Genomic DNA, 16,252 nt, shown 5'->3' with positions numbered 1-16,252 from the left:
TGATAGGATAGGGAGACCAATATAAAGCTTTTGGTAAAAGTAGTTTGACCTTTCTTTTTCTTTTTCTTGAAACTAAGGATCATTCAAACTTTAGACTAACAAGAAAAGCCTTCTATTAAGAATAAAGAGCATCCGATTAAGAATATAGTAAACAAACTTAGTTTATAAAACACTTATATTTAACAAAATGCAACCAACCAACCGTATTATTTACATTTTTAACCTTGAGTAATTATTATTTAAAAAAAAAGTTTGAATGCAAATGACTCTTTGAAAAGCATTTCACTGTCGCTTGTAAATGACCGATCAAATGAAATTTATACTATCGATCAATGTTATCTATATATACTACTAAGTAGTACAAGTGGCAAGACCAAATCGATCCACAGGAAACTCAAAAAGATTAATTTCTTAAAGTTAATTAGTTAGTTAAAGTGATAAATGAGCAGAGGGGGTTGATGTGGTGTGAGATTCGAATGTGCATAAAAATAAAGACATGAAAATGTAAACAATAGAAATTAATGCAATCAAAAGAAACGTTCTAACTTAGAAAGAATGGAATCACTCGTAATTTTGATTGTTGAATTATTAAGTATTTGATGAAAAATTTGTAAGAAATTATGAAACGTTTTTTTGAATTAATTGTTGACCGTTATTTGACGTTTTAACGTTTATGAATTAATTGTTGATCGTACTGTTTTATTAATTTTTGACCGTTTTATAATTAAATTCGTAACGTTTCATAATTAAATTTTTAATGTTTCCTTAATGAATTTGACCATTGGCCGATCCTCCCCACACTATATATAGTTGCCTCATTCTCATTCTCATTCTCACAACACACAACAAACAATCTTCTCTCAAATTCTCATTCTTTTAAAAGTTCTCCGAGCTATTCTTTTTTTAGTGTTTCGGTTCCAATTAGTTTCTGTGCAAAACTAATTGACGAAAAAGGGTTGTTTTATCATGGGGACAATGAGGCATACTTCTGTTTGCACGATTCAAAGCAGAGCTGCGAAACGTCTTAAAGAGAGCGTGTTTCACGACTTAGCCTTTCACTAATCCAGTTTCTTTTTTACAGTCTTTGTTCCTTTTAACAATCCGTTCAGTTGCTTTGTTTCTTTTATCATTATTTGCCGAACTTGGACGATTTTTTGCATTGAAGACCGAAGTGCAACAACAATTTTAAGACGTTTCTTTTCTGTTGTGATGGCCAGACAAATCCAATCCGACTTGATGTCTTCTGATCTCAACCGTCTATTCCGTTTTGAAGGAGCACAATTCAAAAGGTGGAAACAAAAGATGTTATTTTTCCTCATGCTGAAGAAGGTGGTCACTGCTTGTACTACTGAAAAGCCAAAGGTTTCAGAAAAAGATCCTACAAAAGAACAACTAATAATCCTCGCCACCTGGACGGAAACTGACTTCATCTGTAAGAACCTAATTCTTAATGTTCTTACTGATGAACTATATGATTATTATAGTACCATGACTACTGCAAAAGAAGTGTGAGATGCGCTACAAAAGAAGTACGATACTGAGCGGGGTCAAAGAAGTATGCTGTCAACCGATACCTGAGATATCAAATGACTGATGACAAATCCGTAGAGGCACAGTCACATGAAATCCCGAAAATAGCCCACGAGATTATCGGTGAAGGTATGTCATTCGATGATCAATTTCAAGTTGCTGTTATTATTGATAAATTACCTCCACTGTGGAAGGATTTCAAGAACACCCTAAGGCACAAAACCAAGGAGTTCTCACTGGAAAGTCTAATCACTGGAAGCATGATAAAAAAGAAGAGGTGAATGCTATCCCCAGAAAGAAGTCCACTGCAGTTCTGAAGTCGAACCTGAAGCTGAAAGGAAACAAGATGAAACGAGGATCCAACAAACAAAACAACCCACAGTCCAGAAGTACGGTACAAATTGTTTGTTATAATTGTAATAAGCTTGGTCATTTAGCTAGAAATTATAGAAACAGGAGTCGTCCTGCTGCGTGTCACAATCGTAACTTCTCAACACGATTGTGCGGCACTTGTTTAGCTCGATCAACAAGTCAGCCGTTCGAAATTCAGAACCCGCAGACAAACTCGCGGTGTGATGTAGCCTCCCTCCACGTTCTTGGAAAAATATTTTTATAAAACGGGAGAGAGAAAGTAAATAGTTGAAAACATCATAAAGAAAGCATTGAAGACTGTCAATTGCAAAAAAAATAGCTTAGCTTGCAAAGAGCGCGACAAGGCTTGGGCAGGGGTCAGACTAGTCATGTACCCCTTATAATACATATTGAGAATCTTGGCCTTGGCAAGCTTGCATATGAAAAAGCCGAAATGTCACACTGTGACTCGGCGACACCTAAAAGAAAGAATTAATCTAAACTACTTTCAAGACATAAAGATAAAGTGATTTGGGGGTATTCGGGCATACGGCCAACGGTAAATAATACCTTGGACAATTATGCCCTTGACATTTTCCCCCACTTAAACGGTTGACGTCCTCGTCAACTGGCGAAGCTGGAGCTCTTCGGTCTTCTGGGTCCACGCTTCAAGGTCTTCGACAGGTCCTCCACTGGTTACCTCCACGAGGGGCTTCTTCCGCTTCACCAGGAATTTATGTATCTCCCTCGTGGGCCTTCTACCAGTCCTTACTCTATCAGCAAGGGCTTACTCAACTTCTCTGTCTTCCTCCAGGTCCAGGTTGACAGATAATCATACGGCGTTGTTGCACCGTCAATTGGAAGCTTGGTCATCCCCTCGAACTCGAGAGGGCATCGCTTTTGATCTCTCATCTCCTCCATCGGCCTTAAAGCTTCTTCTAGGCACACTCGAGCGATGTTGGCCATCCGTTCACATTCTTCTCCAACTCGGTGGACTTGAGGGCGGTCTCCTACATAAGGGTCATCAGCGAGGGGCGACAATACAGAATGCCTCTTACCTTTAATCTCAAACGGACTTCTCTTGATCAACAAATCTGTCTGAGCACTATGACCGAATTGGGCTACCTTCAGCAGTTGAACCCAATTCTTTTGTCTGCCATCAACACAATGATGCAAGTATTCTCCGAGCATACAGTTGAATTGCTCGGCTTCAACTTCAGGAGTCTTGGTCGCATCGACGACTTCAAGACTTGGCCCCTCGATCATGGCTTGCTTTGCACCATTGAAGGCGGCCTGACACTCGAAGTTCTCACTCCACTGAGCGTCTTCTAAACTCAACAACCCACTTTGGTGGCACTCCCCTACATGACTCAGCGTGTTTATCTGGCTCTGCACAGAACAACACTCTCCTCCCTTGGCATCGGTAATACTCAATGGCACCACGGGGAACTCGTATGCTTCATGCCCAGTGACACAAGTTGTCTCGAGTCCCTTTGCCTTCGTTGTTCTTACTCGACAATACCTCGATCGGATGTTTGACTTCGGGAGATACTTCACCCCACGGGGGCGGTCCACCCGCCTCGTGAGCATGGGGAGTGGATATTTGCACCGCACTGTGAGCTTACTCTGGGTACGACGGTCAACACATTGTTGTGGGCTTCTGTCCTTCTTCTTCAGGGAAAGGACGCGGGCTCCATACGGAGCTTGTACAGGTATACTACACCCTGTATTCGACAACATCTCTGATGGCTTCCGAAGTCTGGCTAACTCCGACAGCGCCATGCGATAAGCATTCTTCGCATGCGCTTTTGTCTCTGATGGCGACTCTACCCCATGGTCGGTTCTCCTTCGCATCGACGAGGACTTGGGCCAACTTCTTGGCATCACACCATGGCACTTCTCTGGGACACACAGAGTGTCCTTGGGGACTGTCTCCCCCGGCTTTTCCAATGCCCCAAGCAGAATCTCCACAAATGGTGGTTCCTTTTGAGCGCGACTCTTGTCTAGTTGCATGGCCGATATCATTTTAAACCCGTTGGGCTGACGAATCTCTGCTTGCACTATCGTGGGAAATGATCCAGTAATCACTAGATATCTGGCTGAGGGCATTGGTATAACTTGATGTTCAAGGAGGAACTCCATTCCTAGCACTACATCGAAGTCATCCATCTTCACCACCACAAAGTCTATGCGGCCCTTCCATCCTCCCAACTTTATCATCGTTTGTTTCACTAATCCGACGACGAGTAGGGCAATGGAATTCATGGCCTTCATTCTTCCTGAGTCCTTCTCCCAACGGAGTCTTAGCCGTCTGGCCTCTACCTCTGTTATGAAGTTATGGGTTGCACCGGAATCAATCATAGTGCTTTTCGTCTGCTTTTGATTGATCCAGGAGTTAACATATAATAAGCCCCCTTTCGTGGGTACGTTTCTCTCCCCTGACTTTTTCTGGAGAGACGACAGATATTTTATGGCCCCTATTCGAGTCCTTTCGCCTCCATCTATCAGGCCCACTTCATCCTCATCTTGATTTGGCTTATCATCTGAATCTACGATTAATGAGGCCTGAAATGTATGAAAGTCGACTTTATTCGGGCATTCTCTTGCCAGATGTGGCCTACCACATATGAAACAGCTGAGGCGGCGCTTGGGTGGGCTTTGATTATTCGGCCTTTGCCATGTGTTCTCTGTCTTTGACTGGTGAGATCTGCGGTCTTTACCAAGGCATTTCTCTCCCCCTGTAGTTTTGGGAGAACTCGGACGACTATTCCTGTTCCTTCCAGGTGAGGGACTTTGGTGACGTCTCACATCTTGAGAGTCACTTGTCAGATCGAACAACCGTTCGGCTGCTGCATACGCTGACATGAGGTCTTGGACCCTTTGTTCATACAACTTGGCCCTTGCCCACGGTTTCATCCCTTCGACAAAACAGAAAACTTTGTCTTTCTCTGACATATCGCGGATGTCTAACATCAACCCCGCGAATTGTTTCACGTACTCCCAAATCTCACCAGTGTGTCTTACACTACAAGAAAATGGAGAATTCCCGACGCCGAAAAGCACGTCGGCATAAAGAACGTCGGGAATAAGGGCTTTCCCGACGCCCTCAACAACGCGTCGGGAGAGGCGTCGGGAAAACCACCTTTCCCGACGCACCATGAAGGCGTCGGCAAAAATACATCGGGAAAAGGGGTTTTTCCCGACGCTGTGAAGAGTGCGTCGGGAGCGGCGTCGGGAAAACCTTTTTTCCCGACGCAACATGAAGGCGTCGGCAAAAAGTAAATCGGGAAAAGGGGTTTTTCCCGACGCCGTGCACAGTGCGTCGGGAGCGGCGTCGGGAATAGGGGTTTTTCCCGACGCCGCGTTAAACGTCGGGAAAAGGGGTTTAATGCGCGTCGGGAATTCCTCTTTTCCCGACGCATTTTGAGGGATTTCCCGACGCCACGTCACTGCGTCGGGAAATCCCCTTTAAATTCGTTTCAGTTCTGTATTCACAGAACCGAAGCCGAGAGGAGAGGAGAAAAAGAAAGGAGAAGAAGAAGAACGTCGCCCGACCGTGCTTTCCTTTTGTTCCGCCGCCGTCCGTCGCCGACCGCCTCGCCGTTGTTCCTCGTCGCCGTCTGCCACTTTTGGTAAGTGAAATATGTAAATTTATTCAGTTTTTTTAGGGTTTTTTTTGATAAAAATTAGTTTAGGGTTTGTTTTTTTTTTGTTTCAAAGTTAAAAAAATGTATGTATTATTGAAATTGTTTAAAGTTCTTTTTTGTTTTTGTTTTAGTTTTGCTTTAGTTAATTAGTTTTAGGATTAGTTTTAGAATTTAGATTTTGAAATAGTGTTAGGATATAGATTTTGAATTAGTTTTAGGTTTTAGTGTTGAATTTGAATTTGAAGTGGTTTTAGGACTTAAGATTGACGTTGAGATTGAAGTTGAAATTGAATTTGAGATTGATAAAAAATTTGAATGTGTAGAGATTTTTGAGGTTATATTGAATTGGGGGGGGGGGTGTTTATTGAATTTGAGATTGTGATTTAGGATCTCCAATTACTTAGTCGTTTGAACTTTGAGAAATACCTAATAAACTTTTAATTTTGTGTTTATACAAAATGTTTAACATTCTTCAATCTTATATACGGATGGTTTTAATGGGTCTACTCAACATATTTCTTTTTTGAATATGCTTAAGTCTATACCGAGATGTCTTGATCTGATAGAAATTCTATGGGGAAGATTATCTTGTGTACAGTGGTCGTGTAATTATTATGAAATGGAATTACTACTTATCTGGGGAGAGGGAGGTTTAAGTTAAATTGAAAATGTTTGTTTTCTATGTCCATAGCCATTATGTCATATCGACCATCAAATTTTATGGAGACGGACGATATGTTCCTCCAGTTTGAGGACGATTTAGATAATAACATCGCGGGAGGGTCATCATCTGTGGGCGACAATACGGGTGAGTCTAAGAATTTTCTTCATTTTAACTTACAAATATTTCATGTTCTTTTTTCTAACATTATATGTTATTGTCTATTTATTGAGCAGAGTCTTCTTCTCAACAAACGACTCCGACTCCTAGGAGACGTGCGCAGTCTCGACTCTTGGAGTTAGAGCGCCACGTTGCAATAAATGGGCGCATTCCGATGACGATCGCCCCTGGAGCGGAGAAGCCTATTTCTCCACACGCCGTTCGCTTCAGCCAGGCGATAGGCGTGTGCGTGCGAAAGACATTTCCCGTCCGCTGTCTTAAGTGGACGGACGTTGGGAGAGAATACATTGAGGTCGTCAAGGGCGACCTCCAGGTAATTAAATGCACTACACATTTATATATGATTTCATTTGAAACATATCTAACTTTAGCCAATCTAATGTGTTATGTTTGTAATGTGCAGCGATTCTTTGTGCTTGATTTCAATGATCAAGCAATGAACAGGTTTGTTGAGCATCAGATGCTCACGACCTTTAAAGAGTTCCGGGCCGACTGTCATAAACATTTCAAAAAGTACAGCGACCCGGAGGAGGCTCGTGCCAACCCACCAAACGCATTGGTTGGACGTGATGAGGATTGGCACTTCCTCTGCGACCATTATATCAGCCGTGCATTCCAGGTATTTGTCATGATTAATTATGATAACAAGTTTTTATATGTATAAGAAATAAACAATATAATTGTTTTAATGCAGGAGCAATCACGGACAAACAAGGCTGCTAGACAGAAGCAGCCTTACAATCATAGTAGCGGGTCCAAGTCGTTTCTACAACGACAGCATGAGCTCGCTGAAAGAAGAGGGCAGCCGGTCGATCGTGTGGAATTGTTCCGGGAAACACACGTTCGAGCTGGGACATTCGTGTCGCAAGCCGCCGAGGATGCGCATGTAAGTTATACCCTTATTAATTATCCACTTTTATTATATATTTTTGCGCGTTACCTAACATAATTTTTAAATTTGTTGCAGAATCAAATGCTGGAACTCCAATCCCAGCCTATCCCAGAGGGTAGTCAGCCACTCTCTGAGGATGAGATATGCGATCAGGTGTTGGGTAGACGACCAGGCTACTCAAAAGGCCTTGGTTGGGGACCCAAGCCGAAGGCCCGCAGAACGGCAAGTGCAAGCAGTTCGTCGACATCTTGTTCGCAGTCCACACAAAAAGAGATTGAATTACAAGCTAAACTTCATGAAGCTTTGGAACGGATTGAAGTACAAGATAGAAATCACCAAGCATTAGCTTCACAAGTGGAAGCTATGAAAAAGATGATTGAAGACCTAACTCGTGCACAACAGGGACCACCACATGATCCCTATCTTCATTATGTTTATGTTTTTTCTATATTGAGAACTATATTTTGTTGTAGTCAACTTATTCGTATTATTAATTTTAATTCTATTTTTTTAATTTGTGTTTGTATATTTATTAATTTATTTTAATTTAATCCAAAACGTCGCGAAATTTTTTTGAGCAATCCGAACATCATTGTGAATGTTTGAGCAAAATATTATAAGGAAAAAAGTAAAAATAAAATATTTTTAAAAATATATAAAAAAATATTTCCCGACGTTCATTACGTCGGGAAAAAAACGTCGGGAAAGGCTTTCCCGACGCCGGAATATGCGTCGGCATAGACGGCGTCGGGAATAAGGCTTTCCCGACGCCGGAATATCGACGCATATTCCGGCGTCGGGAAAGCCTTTCCCGACGCGGCTTTGGTACGGCGTCGGGAAAGCCTCTCGCGACGCATTTCTCCCGACGTGCTTCCCGACGCCGTTTTGTACGTCGGGATATCCTTTTCCGACGTACTTTGCATTTTCGCCGACGTATTTCTGCGTCGGGAGTGCCCCCGTTTCTTGTAGTGTTAGATCGCGCAATTTTCGTCGAGCAAGGATTTCTACATTCTCAGGGAAGAATTGCGAGCGAAGCTCTCTCTTCAGGGCGTCCTAAGTGTCTACTGTGCAACGTCCTTCTTGTATGTTCACGTATCTGGACCTCCACCACAACTTCGCATCTTCAGACAGATGCATCGTTGCCACTGTCACTTTGACTTCCTCGGTGACGGTGTTTGTAGCCTTGAAGTACTGTTCAAGGTCGAAAATATAATTCTCTAAAGCCTTTGCATCTCTTGTCCCACATAAAGGCTTTGGTTCCAGGATCTTTACTTTGCTAACCGAAATTGCTCCTCAAACTGGAGCTTGGTTTGTCATTGCTCGCATCGTGAGATTCAGCCTTGCGTTCACGTCTGCGATTTCATTCCTAACGACATCGAGGGTGACTCTAAAATCCTCTGACATGTCGTTTATCATCTCTAATAGTATCTTTTGAGAGCTATCTAGCTCGCTGACACGTTCTTCCATGTGGGTAACAAAGCCTGATGAACTATCTCCACGCTCGTAGTTAACAGTTCTTCTGATGCTTATGTTTGTTTCTAGGGTGTCGACTCTTGCCAAAACTCTTGTATCGGTAACGCTTCGACACGGCCAGCTACCGCGTCGATTGCATCAGTTTTCTCGGAAATTTCATCGAGACGAGACTCCAAGTAGTGGATGGAGTCAGGAACTTCGACTAGGTAAAGCATCTGTTCTTCTAGCTCTACTAGTCGGTCTTTCTGGGCCTTGCTCGATGGATTCGACGACGACATGTTTCGGTCTTATCGTCAATTAGCCAATTTGGCTCTGATACCACTTGTCACAATCGTAACTTCTCACCACGATTGTGCGACACTTGTTTTGCTCGATCAACAAGTCAGCCATTCGAAATTTGGTTCAAACTCGCGGTATGATGTAGCTTCCCTCCACGTTCTTGGAAAAATGTTTTTATAAAACGGGAGAGAGAAAGTAAACAGTTGAAAACATCATAAAGAAAGCATTGAAGACTGTCAATTGCAAAGAAAATAGCTTAACTTGCAAAGAGCGCGACAAGGCTTGGGCGGGGGTCGGACTAGTCGTGTACCTCCTATAGTACATATTGAGAATTTTGGCCTTGGCAGGCTGGCATATGAAAAAGCCGAAATGTCACACTGTGACTCGGCAACACCTAAACGAAAGAATTAACCTAAACTACTTTCAAGACATAAAGATAAAGTGATTTGGGGGTATTCGGGCATATGACCAACGGTAAATAATACCTTGGACAATTATGCTCTTGACACTGCGCAGGCGAACCTGATAGAAGATGAATTAGTAGTTATGATATCTGAAGTTAATGTGATTGGGAGGTCTGAAGGTTGGTGGCTAGACACCGGTGCATCCCACCATGTCTGTCACGACCTTAGTCTTTTTAGAAAATATAATGAAGTTAAGGATAAGAAGATCCTTATAGGAGATCATCACACAACCAAGGTGGTCGGTATTGGAGAAGTAGAACTGAAATTCACATCCGACAAGACGCTTGTGCTGAAGGAAGTTCTCCATACTCTAGAAATTCGAAAGAATTTTGTCTCTGGATATCTCCTCAACAAGGCTGGATTCACACAAACCATAGGATCAGACTTGTTTACTTTAACTAAAAACAATGTATTTATGGGGAAGGGTTACACTAGTGATGGCATGTTCAAATTGAATCTGGAAATTAATAAGATTGCATCTTCTACTTACATGTTGACTTCTTTTAATGTTTGGCATGTTAGACTTTGTCATATTAATAAAAGATTAATTAGTAACATAAGTAGGTTAAATCTTATACCTAAGTTATCTCTACATGATTTTGAGAAATGTGCATGTTGTAGTCAAGTTAAGATAACTAAAACCTCGCATAAGTCTATAACTAGAGTAACAGAGCCTTTAAAATTAATTCATTCTGACTTATGTGAATTTGATGGCACTTTAACTAGAAACATGAAAAGGTATGTAATTATTTTTATAGATGACTGTTCTGACTATACATTTATTTTTAAGCAGATAAATAATACATGAAACTACTGCACCTTATTCTTCTAAAATGAATGAAAAAGTAGAAAGAAAGAATAGAACTCTACCTGAGTTAGTAGTTGCTATCTTACTTGAGTTAAGAGTAGCACCATCTTGGTGGGGTGAAATAATTAAGACTTTTAATTATGTTCTTAATAGGATTCATAAATCAAACAGTAAAACTTCACCATACGAAGTCCTCAAACATAAAACACCAAACTTGTCTTATCTTAGAACTTGGGGTTGTCTAGCTTATCTTAGAATACGTGATCCAAAGAGAAGGAAATTAGCAAGTAGGGCCTATGAATGTGTCTTCATAGGATACGCTGAAAATAGTAAAGCCTAAGATTCTATGACTTAGGAAACAAAGTAATCATAAAATCGAATGACGTAAATTTTTTCGAGGATAGATTTCCTTTTAAATGTAGAAATAGTGGGGGCCTATATAGTCAAACTAGTGGGGGCTCAAGTTCCAGTAGTCTACCTTTAATTAGGATCCAAACCCAAGACAAGGAAATAGATCCTGAACCTAGAAGAAGTAAGAGAGCTAGAACAGTAAAAGACTTTGGAGAAGACTTCGAAATGTACAACGTAGAAGATCCAAAAGATCTAACAGAAGCATTATCCTCAGTAGATGCCAATTTATGGCAAGAAGCTATCAATGATGAAATGGACTCTCTTGAATCCAATAGAACTTGGCATCTAGTTGACTTACCCCTGAATGTAAAGTTATAGGCTGCAAATAGGTTTTAAGGAAGAAACTCAAACCTGATGAATTAGTAGATAAGTATAAGGCTAGATTAGTAGTAAAAGGATTTAGGTATAGGGAAAACATAGACTTCTTTGATACTTTTTTCTTGATCACTAAAATCACCTCTATTAGAGTGTTGATATCTATAACTGCCCTGAACAATTTCTTAATCCATCAGATGGATGTTAAAACTGCTTTCCTAAATGGTGATTTAGAAGAAGAGATTTACATGAAACAATCTGAAGGTTTCATAGTTCATGGCCAAGAATCCAAAGTTTGCAAACTAGATAAATCCCTCTATGGCCTAAAACAAGCTCCCAAGCAATGGCACGAAAAGTTTGACAACTTACTCTTGTCAAAAGGATTCAAAGTAAATGAAAGTGACAAATGTATCTACTATAAGACTGAAGGTAGGCTATGTATTATCATATGCCTATACGTAGATGACATATTAATCTTTGGATCAAACTTGTACGTCATAAATGATGTAAAATCTATGTTGAGTGAAAATTTTGACATGAAAGAACTAGATGAAGCTGATGTAATCTTAGGCATCAAAATTACAAGAACTAAAAATGGAATTTCTTTAGATCAATCTCATTACATAGAAAAGATTCTAAAGAAGTACAACTACTTCGATAGTAAACCAACATGTACACCTTATGACTCTAGTGTAAAATTATTCGAGAACACTGGTGACAGTGTTAACCAATCCGAGTACGCTAGTATCATAGGTAGTTTGAGGTATGCTGCTGATTGCACTAGACCAGACATAGCTTACGCCGTAGGATTACTATGTAGGTTTACCAGCAGACCTAGTCTAGAACATTGGAATACAATAGAGAGAATAATAAGATACCTTAAGAAAACCCAAAACCTAGGATTACATTATAACAAGTTTCCCGCTGTACTTGAAGGTTACATCGATGCTGATTGGAACTCCCTCTCAGATAACTCAAAGGCTACAAGTGGCTATATTTTTAATATAGCAGGAGGAGCTGTAGCTTGGAAATCCAAGAAATAGACAATCTTAGCCCAGTCAACGATGGAGTCAGAGATGATAGCACTAGCTGCTGCTAGTGAAGAAGCAAGCTGGCTTCAAAGCTTGCTATTAGAGATTCTCACATGGGAAAGACTGATACCAGTCATACTAATCCATTGTGATAATACTGCAGCTATTGCAAAAGTTCAAAACCGTTACTATAATGGTAAGAGACAACAGATACGTCGTAAGCATAGTACCATTAGAGAATTGCTCACTACTGGTACAGTGATAGTGAATTATATAAAGTCTGACGATAACTTGGCTGATCCTTTGACGAAAGGACTTGCTAGAGAAAAGGTTTTTAAAACCTCAGAAAGAATGGGATTCAAGCCTATTAAAACTTGAATTACTGTGAGGTAAACCCAACTTGAAAGACTGGAGATCCCAAGAAACAAGTTCAATGGTTAATAACATATCACAAGTAAGATGATGAGAATTATGCTAAATATTTAAAAGTCTCATTCTTATGTTTTAGCGATTAGCATGACATCCAGAAGCGTATGATGAGGCTGAACTTTGTTCTTAATGAAATCTATACTTGATATTAAGTAGGGTACCTAGCTATAGGAGTACTTTTGATAGATTCACCTTTGTGAATGTGGAAGTGAGGTCGCTTTCTATGGAATTCTGGGCAGATTTCTAGAGCATTCACTAAACTGGGATATACGTGCAAGGCCATAAAGCACGGGCTATTTTAGAACTTCACTCAAATAATGTTGTGTGTACGATAGCGTTAGAAGTAAAGTTCAAAACTACGAGTTACTTTACAATACTCTAAACTATTGTCACTACGTAAAGGTTCAAGTCATCAGACACCTTTACTTAAGCACAACAACTTAAGCACAGCATTGTAGAGACAGATGATGCTCGATGAAAATGTCTTTAAAAATTTTCAAGTGGGGGACTGATAATAAAAAAATTTCAAGTGGGGGATTATTAGATGAAAAGTTGGTAAGAAATTATGAAACGTTTTTTGAATTAACTGCTGACCGTTATTTAACATTTTAACGTTTATGAATTAATTGTTGGCCGTTATTTGACCGTTAACGTTTTATTAATTTTTGACCGTTTTATAATTAAATTCTTAACTTTTCATAATTAAATTTTTAATGTTTTCTTAATGAATTTGACTGTTGGCCGATTCTCCCCGCACTATATATAGTTCCTTCATTCTCATTCTCACAACACACAACAAACAATCTTCTCTCAAATTCTCATTCTCTTAAAAGTTTTCTGAGTTGTTCTTTTCTTAGTGTTCCGGTTCCAATTTGTTTCTGTGCAAAACTAATTGACGGAAAAGGGTTGTTTTATCCTGGAGACGACGAGGCATAATTCTGTTTGCACAATTTAGAGCAGAGTCGCGAAACGTCTTAAAAAGAGCGTGTTCCGCGACTCAACCTTTCACTAATTCAGTTTCTGTTTTGCAGTCTTTGTTCCTTTTAACAATATGTTTAGTTACTTCGTTTCTTTCATTATTATTTGCCCGACTTCGACGACTTTTTGCATTGAAGACCGAACTGCAACAACATTAAGGTATAAATTTTAACTTCTTACCTATGTATGGCTCAATTGATTAGAAAAGCTAGCAATGGTCCTAAATATCAAATTAGCCAATTTAATTAAATGAGAAGTATCCAAATCAATTTAACTAACCATGTTACACTTTAGGAATTGTGCTACAATACATTTCTAATAGGAAGAGCCTAATAATTTACTATGGTTTCCCCTCCCTTAGGTCAAAAGAACAATGTTTTCTTTTACCACAAATCACAAGCCTATCTAACCTATTACTTCTTAGAAACTAACATACAATTATTTGACACCTATTATACATTAATCTAAAGCCACAATCAAGTATTAATTGTCAATCAATAACAAGGGAATGTAATTCATAATAATCAATAAATCAAGAGTAAAATCTAATGACAAAAAATCTCAATCTTATCATTAAATAGTTCAAAAAAATAAAATAGGTTCCTCCAAAAATCTCAAAATTAGAAACAACTAAGATCTTTTCATTTCCATAATGATAAAAAAGATAAAGACATCGTTTTGACTTTATTATAGAAAATAGATGGAAGTAACCTAAAGTCTAATGTTGTAAATAAATAGAGGGAAAAATGAACAAACGGGTGGTCATACGTCTAAAATGGTCACCCAAATCAAAAGATAAGATCTAAAAACTGAAGCTATGAATTTATATCAGTGCAATAGTGCTCCAGTGCCACGATGGAGTTTTAAAAATGCAAATTCTACACTCGTTTTAGGATAGTCTTATAATTTTATACTCTTTTAGTCTAATTACTTTATTAGGACTCTGGGTTAGTCCATTTTAGCTCAATTTTCTTCCTAACCATTGACTCTACCTTTTTGACTCTCGAAACCTATAAAATAATTAAATTGAAATGTAAAAATCATAAAATGATCTTGAATTAAGCAAAAGATTAGATAGCACATTTTTCGGTGCTATCAATGCCTATTTGAAAACCACGAATGGATCACTGTACATTTGTGAAGGTCTCCACTTCCGTGTTCGATACTTGAAAATTTCACCAACATACGACTAAGTTAAGCTAGATTTGTCGCTACTCTGGTATCATTTTTTAGAACAACAACTTTTTAGGTATCTCTACAATAGTATAATATTGTCAACTTCGAGAATAAAAAAACCGTCATAATTTTGCTTTTAGCTTCACCCAAAAGTTCGTATACAAATAGTGATAGTTTGTGGGACTTTTATATAGCACTCCTGACAACACAAGGTACATACACAATAAACTCTAACCTACAATTTGACGTAAAAGGCCAAAAACCCATAATCACCTACCTTTCTTGTTTTTCCACATATTACACTCATACATATATTCACTTATGTGAAAAATATATTGTAATTTAATTTTAGATGACAATGGATACATGAGAATTTAAAATGATAAAAGTATTAACAATTTGCTAAAAATTGTGTGCAATTGAAGATTTATAAGAAAAAAGAGAAGTTAATTTACCAAAAATTACAACCCCTGAAAATTATACTTTTCTATATTACACAGAACTGTAACTTATATACCCATCACTTTACACCACAAACGCATAGTTAGCAACTATTTTATAATAACGATCCGTTTGGATTGCTTACGAAAAAAAATGTTTTTGCAAAATATATTTTTTAAAAAATATTTTTGTAAAATGAGTTTAACATCTAAATACATATATGTTTGATTTGACCTCTTTATAAATGTTTATATGAAAAATTGTGTTTGGTTTGTCTTATACTAACGATGTTTGTACTTAGGTCAAATTACCCTAAAAGACTATTAAACATTATGAATTAATTTTATAAAAAAATACACACATTTTGAATCTTTTTTTTCATAAATATATTTTAAAATTAATCGCACGTTATCTTTAAATTATTAATTTTTTAGTTACTTTAAACTAAACATTATTTATTTATTATTATTTTTATTATTTTGACATATCAATTTTAAAATCACAAATATCTTGAAATGTAAATACATAACTATAAAGAAAAATAATTTGATTTCTAACAACAAAATATAAGATAAATAATTTTTCCTATACAATATAATATCAATTAGACAAGAAGATATGCAATTCAATCACGTTCTTCATTCGTCTTCATTTCACGAATCTAACGATCATGTTCTTCTTGACGTTCTCATGATTTCTTTCAAAGTGTTAAAATGAAGTAGATTTACAAATCCCTATATTTAAATGTATACGAACACAAATTAAAAAATATTCAAAGTATTAAAAAAACAAAAAGAACGTTGGAGTGAAAAATAGATAGTAAAAATGAATAAAAAAAAATAGAGGAAGAAAAATAGATATTTGGAAGGGATTCCTCGTTAAACACCATATAAACATTTATTCTAAAATTTGGTTGAATTTGTTTTCTTTAAAATGATTTATTTTATAATCTTATTTTTCTAAAAATTATTTTAATTCAATGTCAGACACCTCAATTTATCTTAAAATGAATTATTTTAAAAATCAATTCAAACACACCATAAATAATTTTCCATTCTAAACATAAATTGTCTTATTCTAAAGACATTCGCGCGCGCGCATATATATATATATATATAAACCTTTTATTCTATGATTAACGGATGAACTCAACATTTCCTTAAATCACCAAGTGACCAAAATAACT

At 38.0% G+C, this 16,252-nt stretch overlaps 1 protein-coding gene across 2 annotated transcripts; it reads left to right on the top strand.

Moving 5' to 3' along the window:
• Positions 1 to 5,348: 5,348 nt before the first annotated feature.
• Positions 5,349 to 7,842, top strand: LOC127148240 (uncharacterized). Of its 2 annotated transcripts, none has more exons than XM_051081623.1 (6): positions 5,349 to 5,513; positions 6,220 to 6,336; positions 6,426 to 6,682; positions 6,773 to 6,988; positions 7,064 to 7,255; positions 7,364 to 7,842. In XM_051081623.1, the coding sequence occupies exons 2-6, from the start codon at positions 6,225 to 6,227 to the stop codon at positions 7,805 to 7,807; spliced, it is 1,221 nt and encodes a 406-aa protein (XP_050937580.1). In that variant the 5' UTR covers positions 5,349 to 5,513; positions 6,220 to 6,224; the 3' UTR covers positions 7,808 to 7,842. The 2 variants fall into 2 exon arrangements, with proteins under 2 accessions (XP_050937580.1, XP_050937579.1); XM_051081622.1 differs by having other exon boundaries at positions 5,351 to 5,513; positions 7,337 to 7,842.
• Positions 7,843 to 16,252: the final 8,410 nt, after the last annotated feature.

This window comes from Cucumis melo, chromosome 2 (genome assembly GCF_025177605.1).
Source record: "Cucumis melo cultivar AY chromosome 2, USDA_Cmelo_AY_1.0, whole genome shotgun sequence".
NCBI lineage: Eukaryota > Viridiplantae > Streptophyta > Magnoliopsida > Cucurbitales > Cucurbitaceae > Cucumis > Cucumis melo.
The sequence above is the reverse complement of the archived record's forward strand: the minus strand, read 5'-3'. Positions and strand labels throughout refer to the sequence as shown.

Excerpts from the sequence above, each read along its gene's own strand:
- LOC127148240 (XM_051081622.1), top strand. The coding sequence starts at position 6,225 with ATGTCATATCGACCATCAAATTTTATGGAGACGGACGATATGTTCCTC. Across the intron at positions 6,337-6,425 it reads ATCTGTGGGCGACAATACGG|AGTCTTCTTCTCAACAAACG; the intron begins GTGAGTCTAAGA and ends TTTATTGAGCAG. Across the intron at positions 6,683-6,772 it reads TCGTCAAGGGCGACCTCCAG|CGATTCTTTGTGCTTGATTT; the intron begins GTAATTAAATGC and ends TGTAATGTGCAG.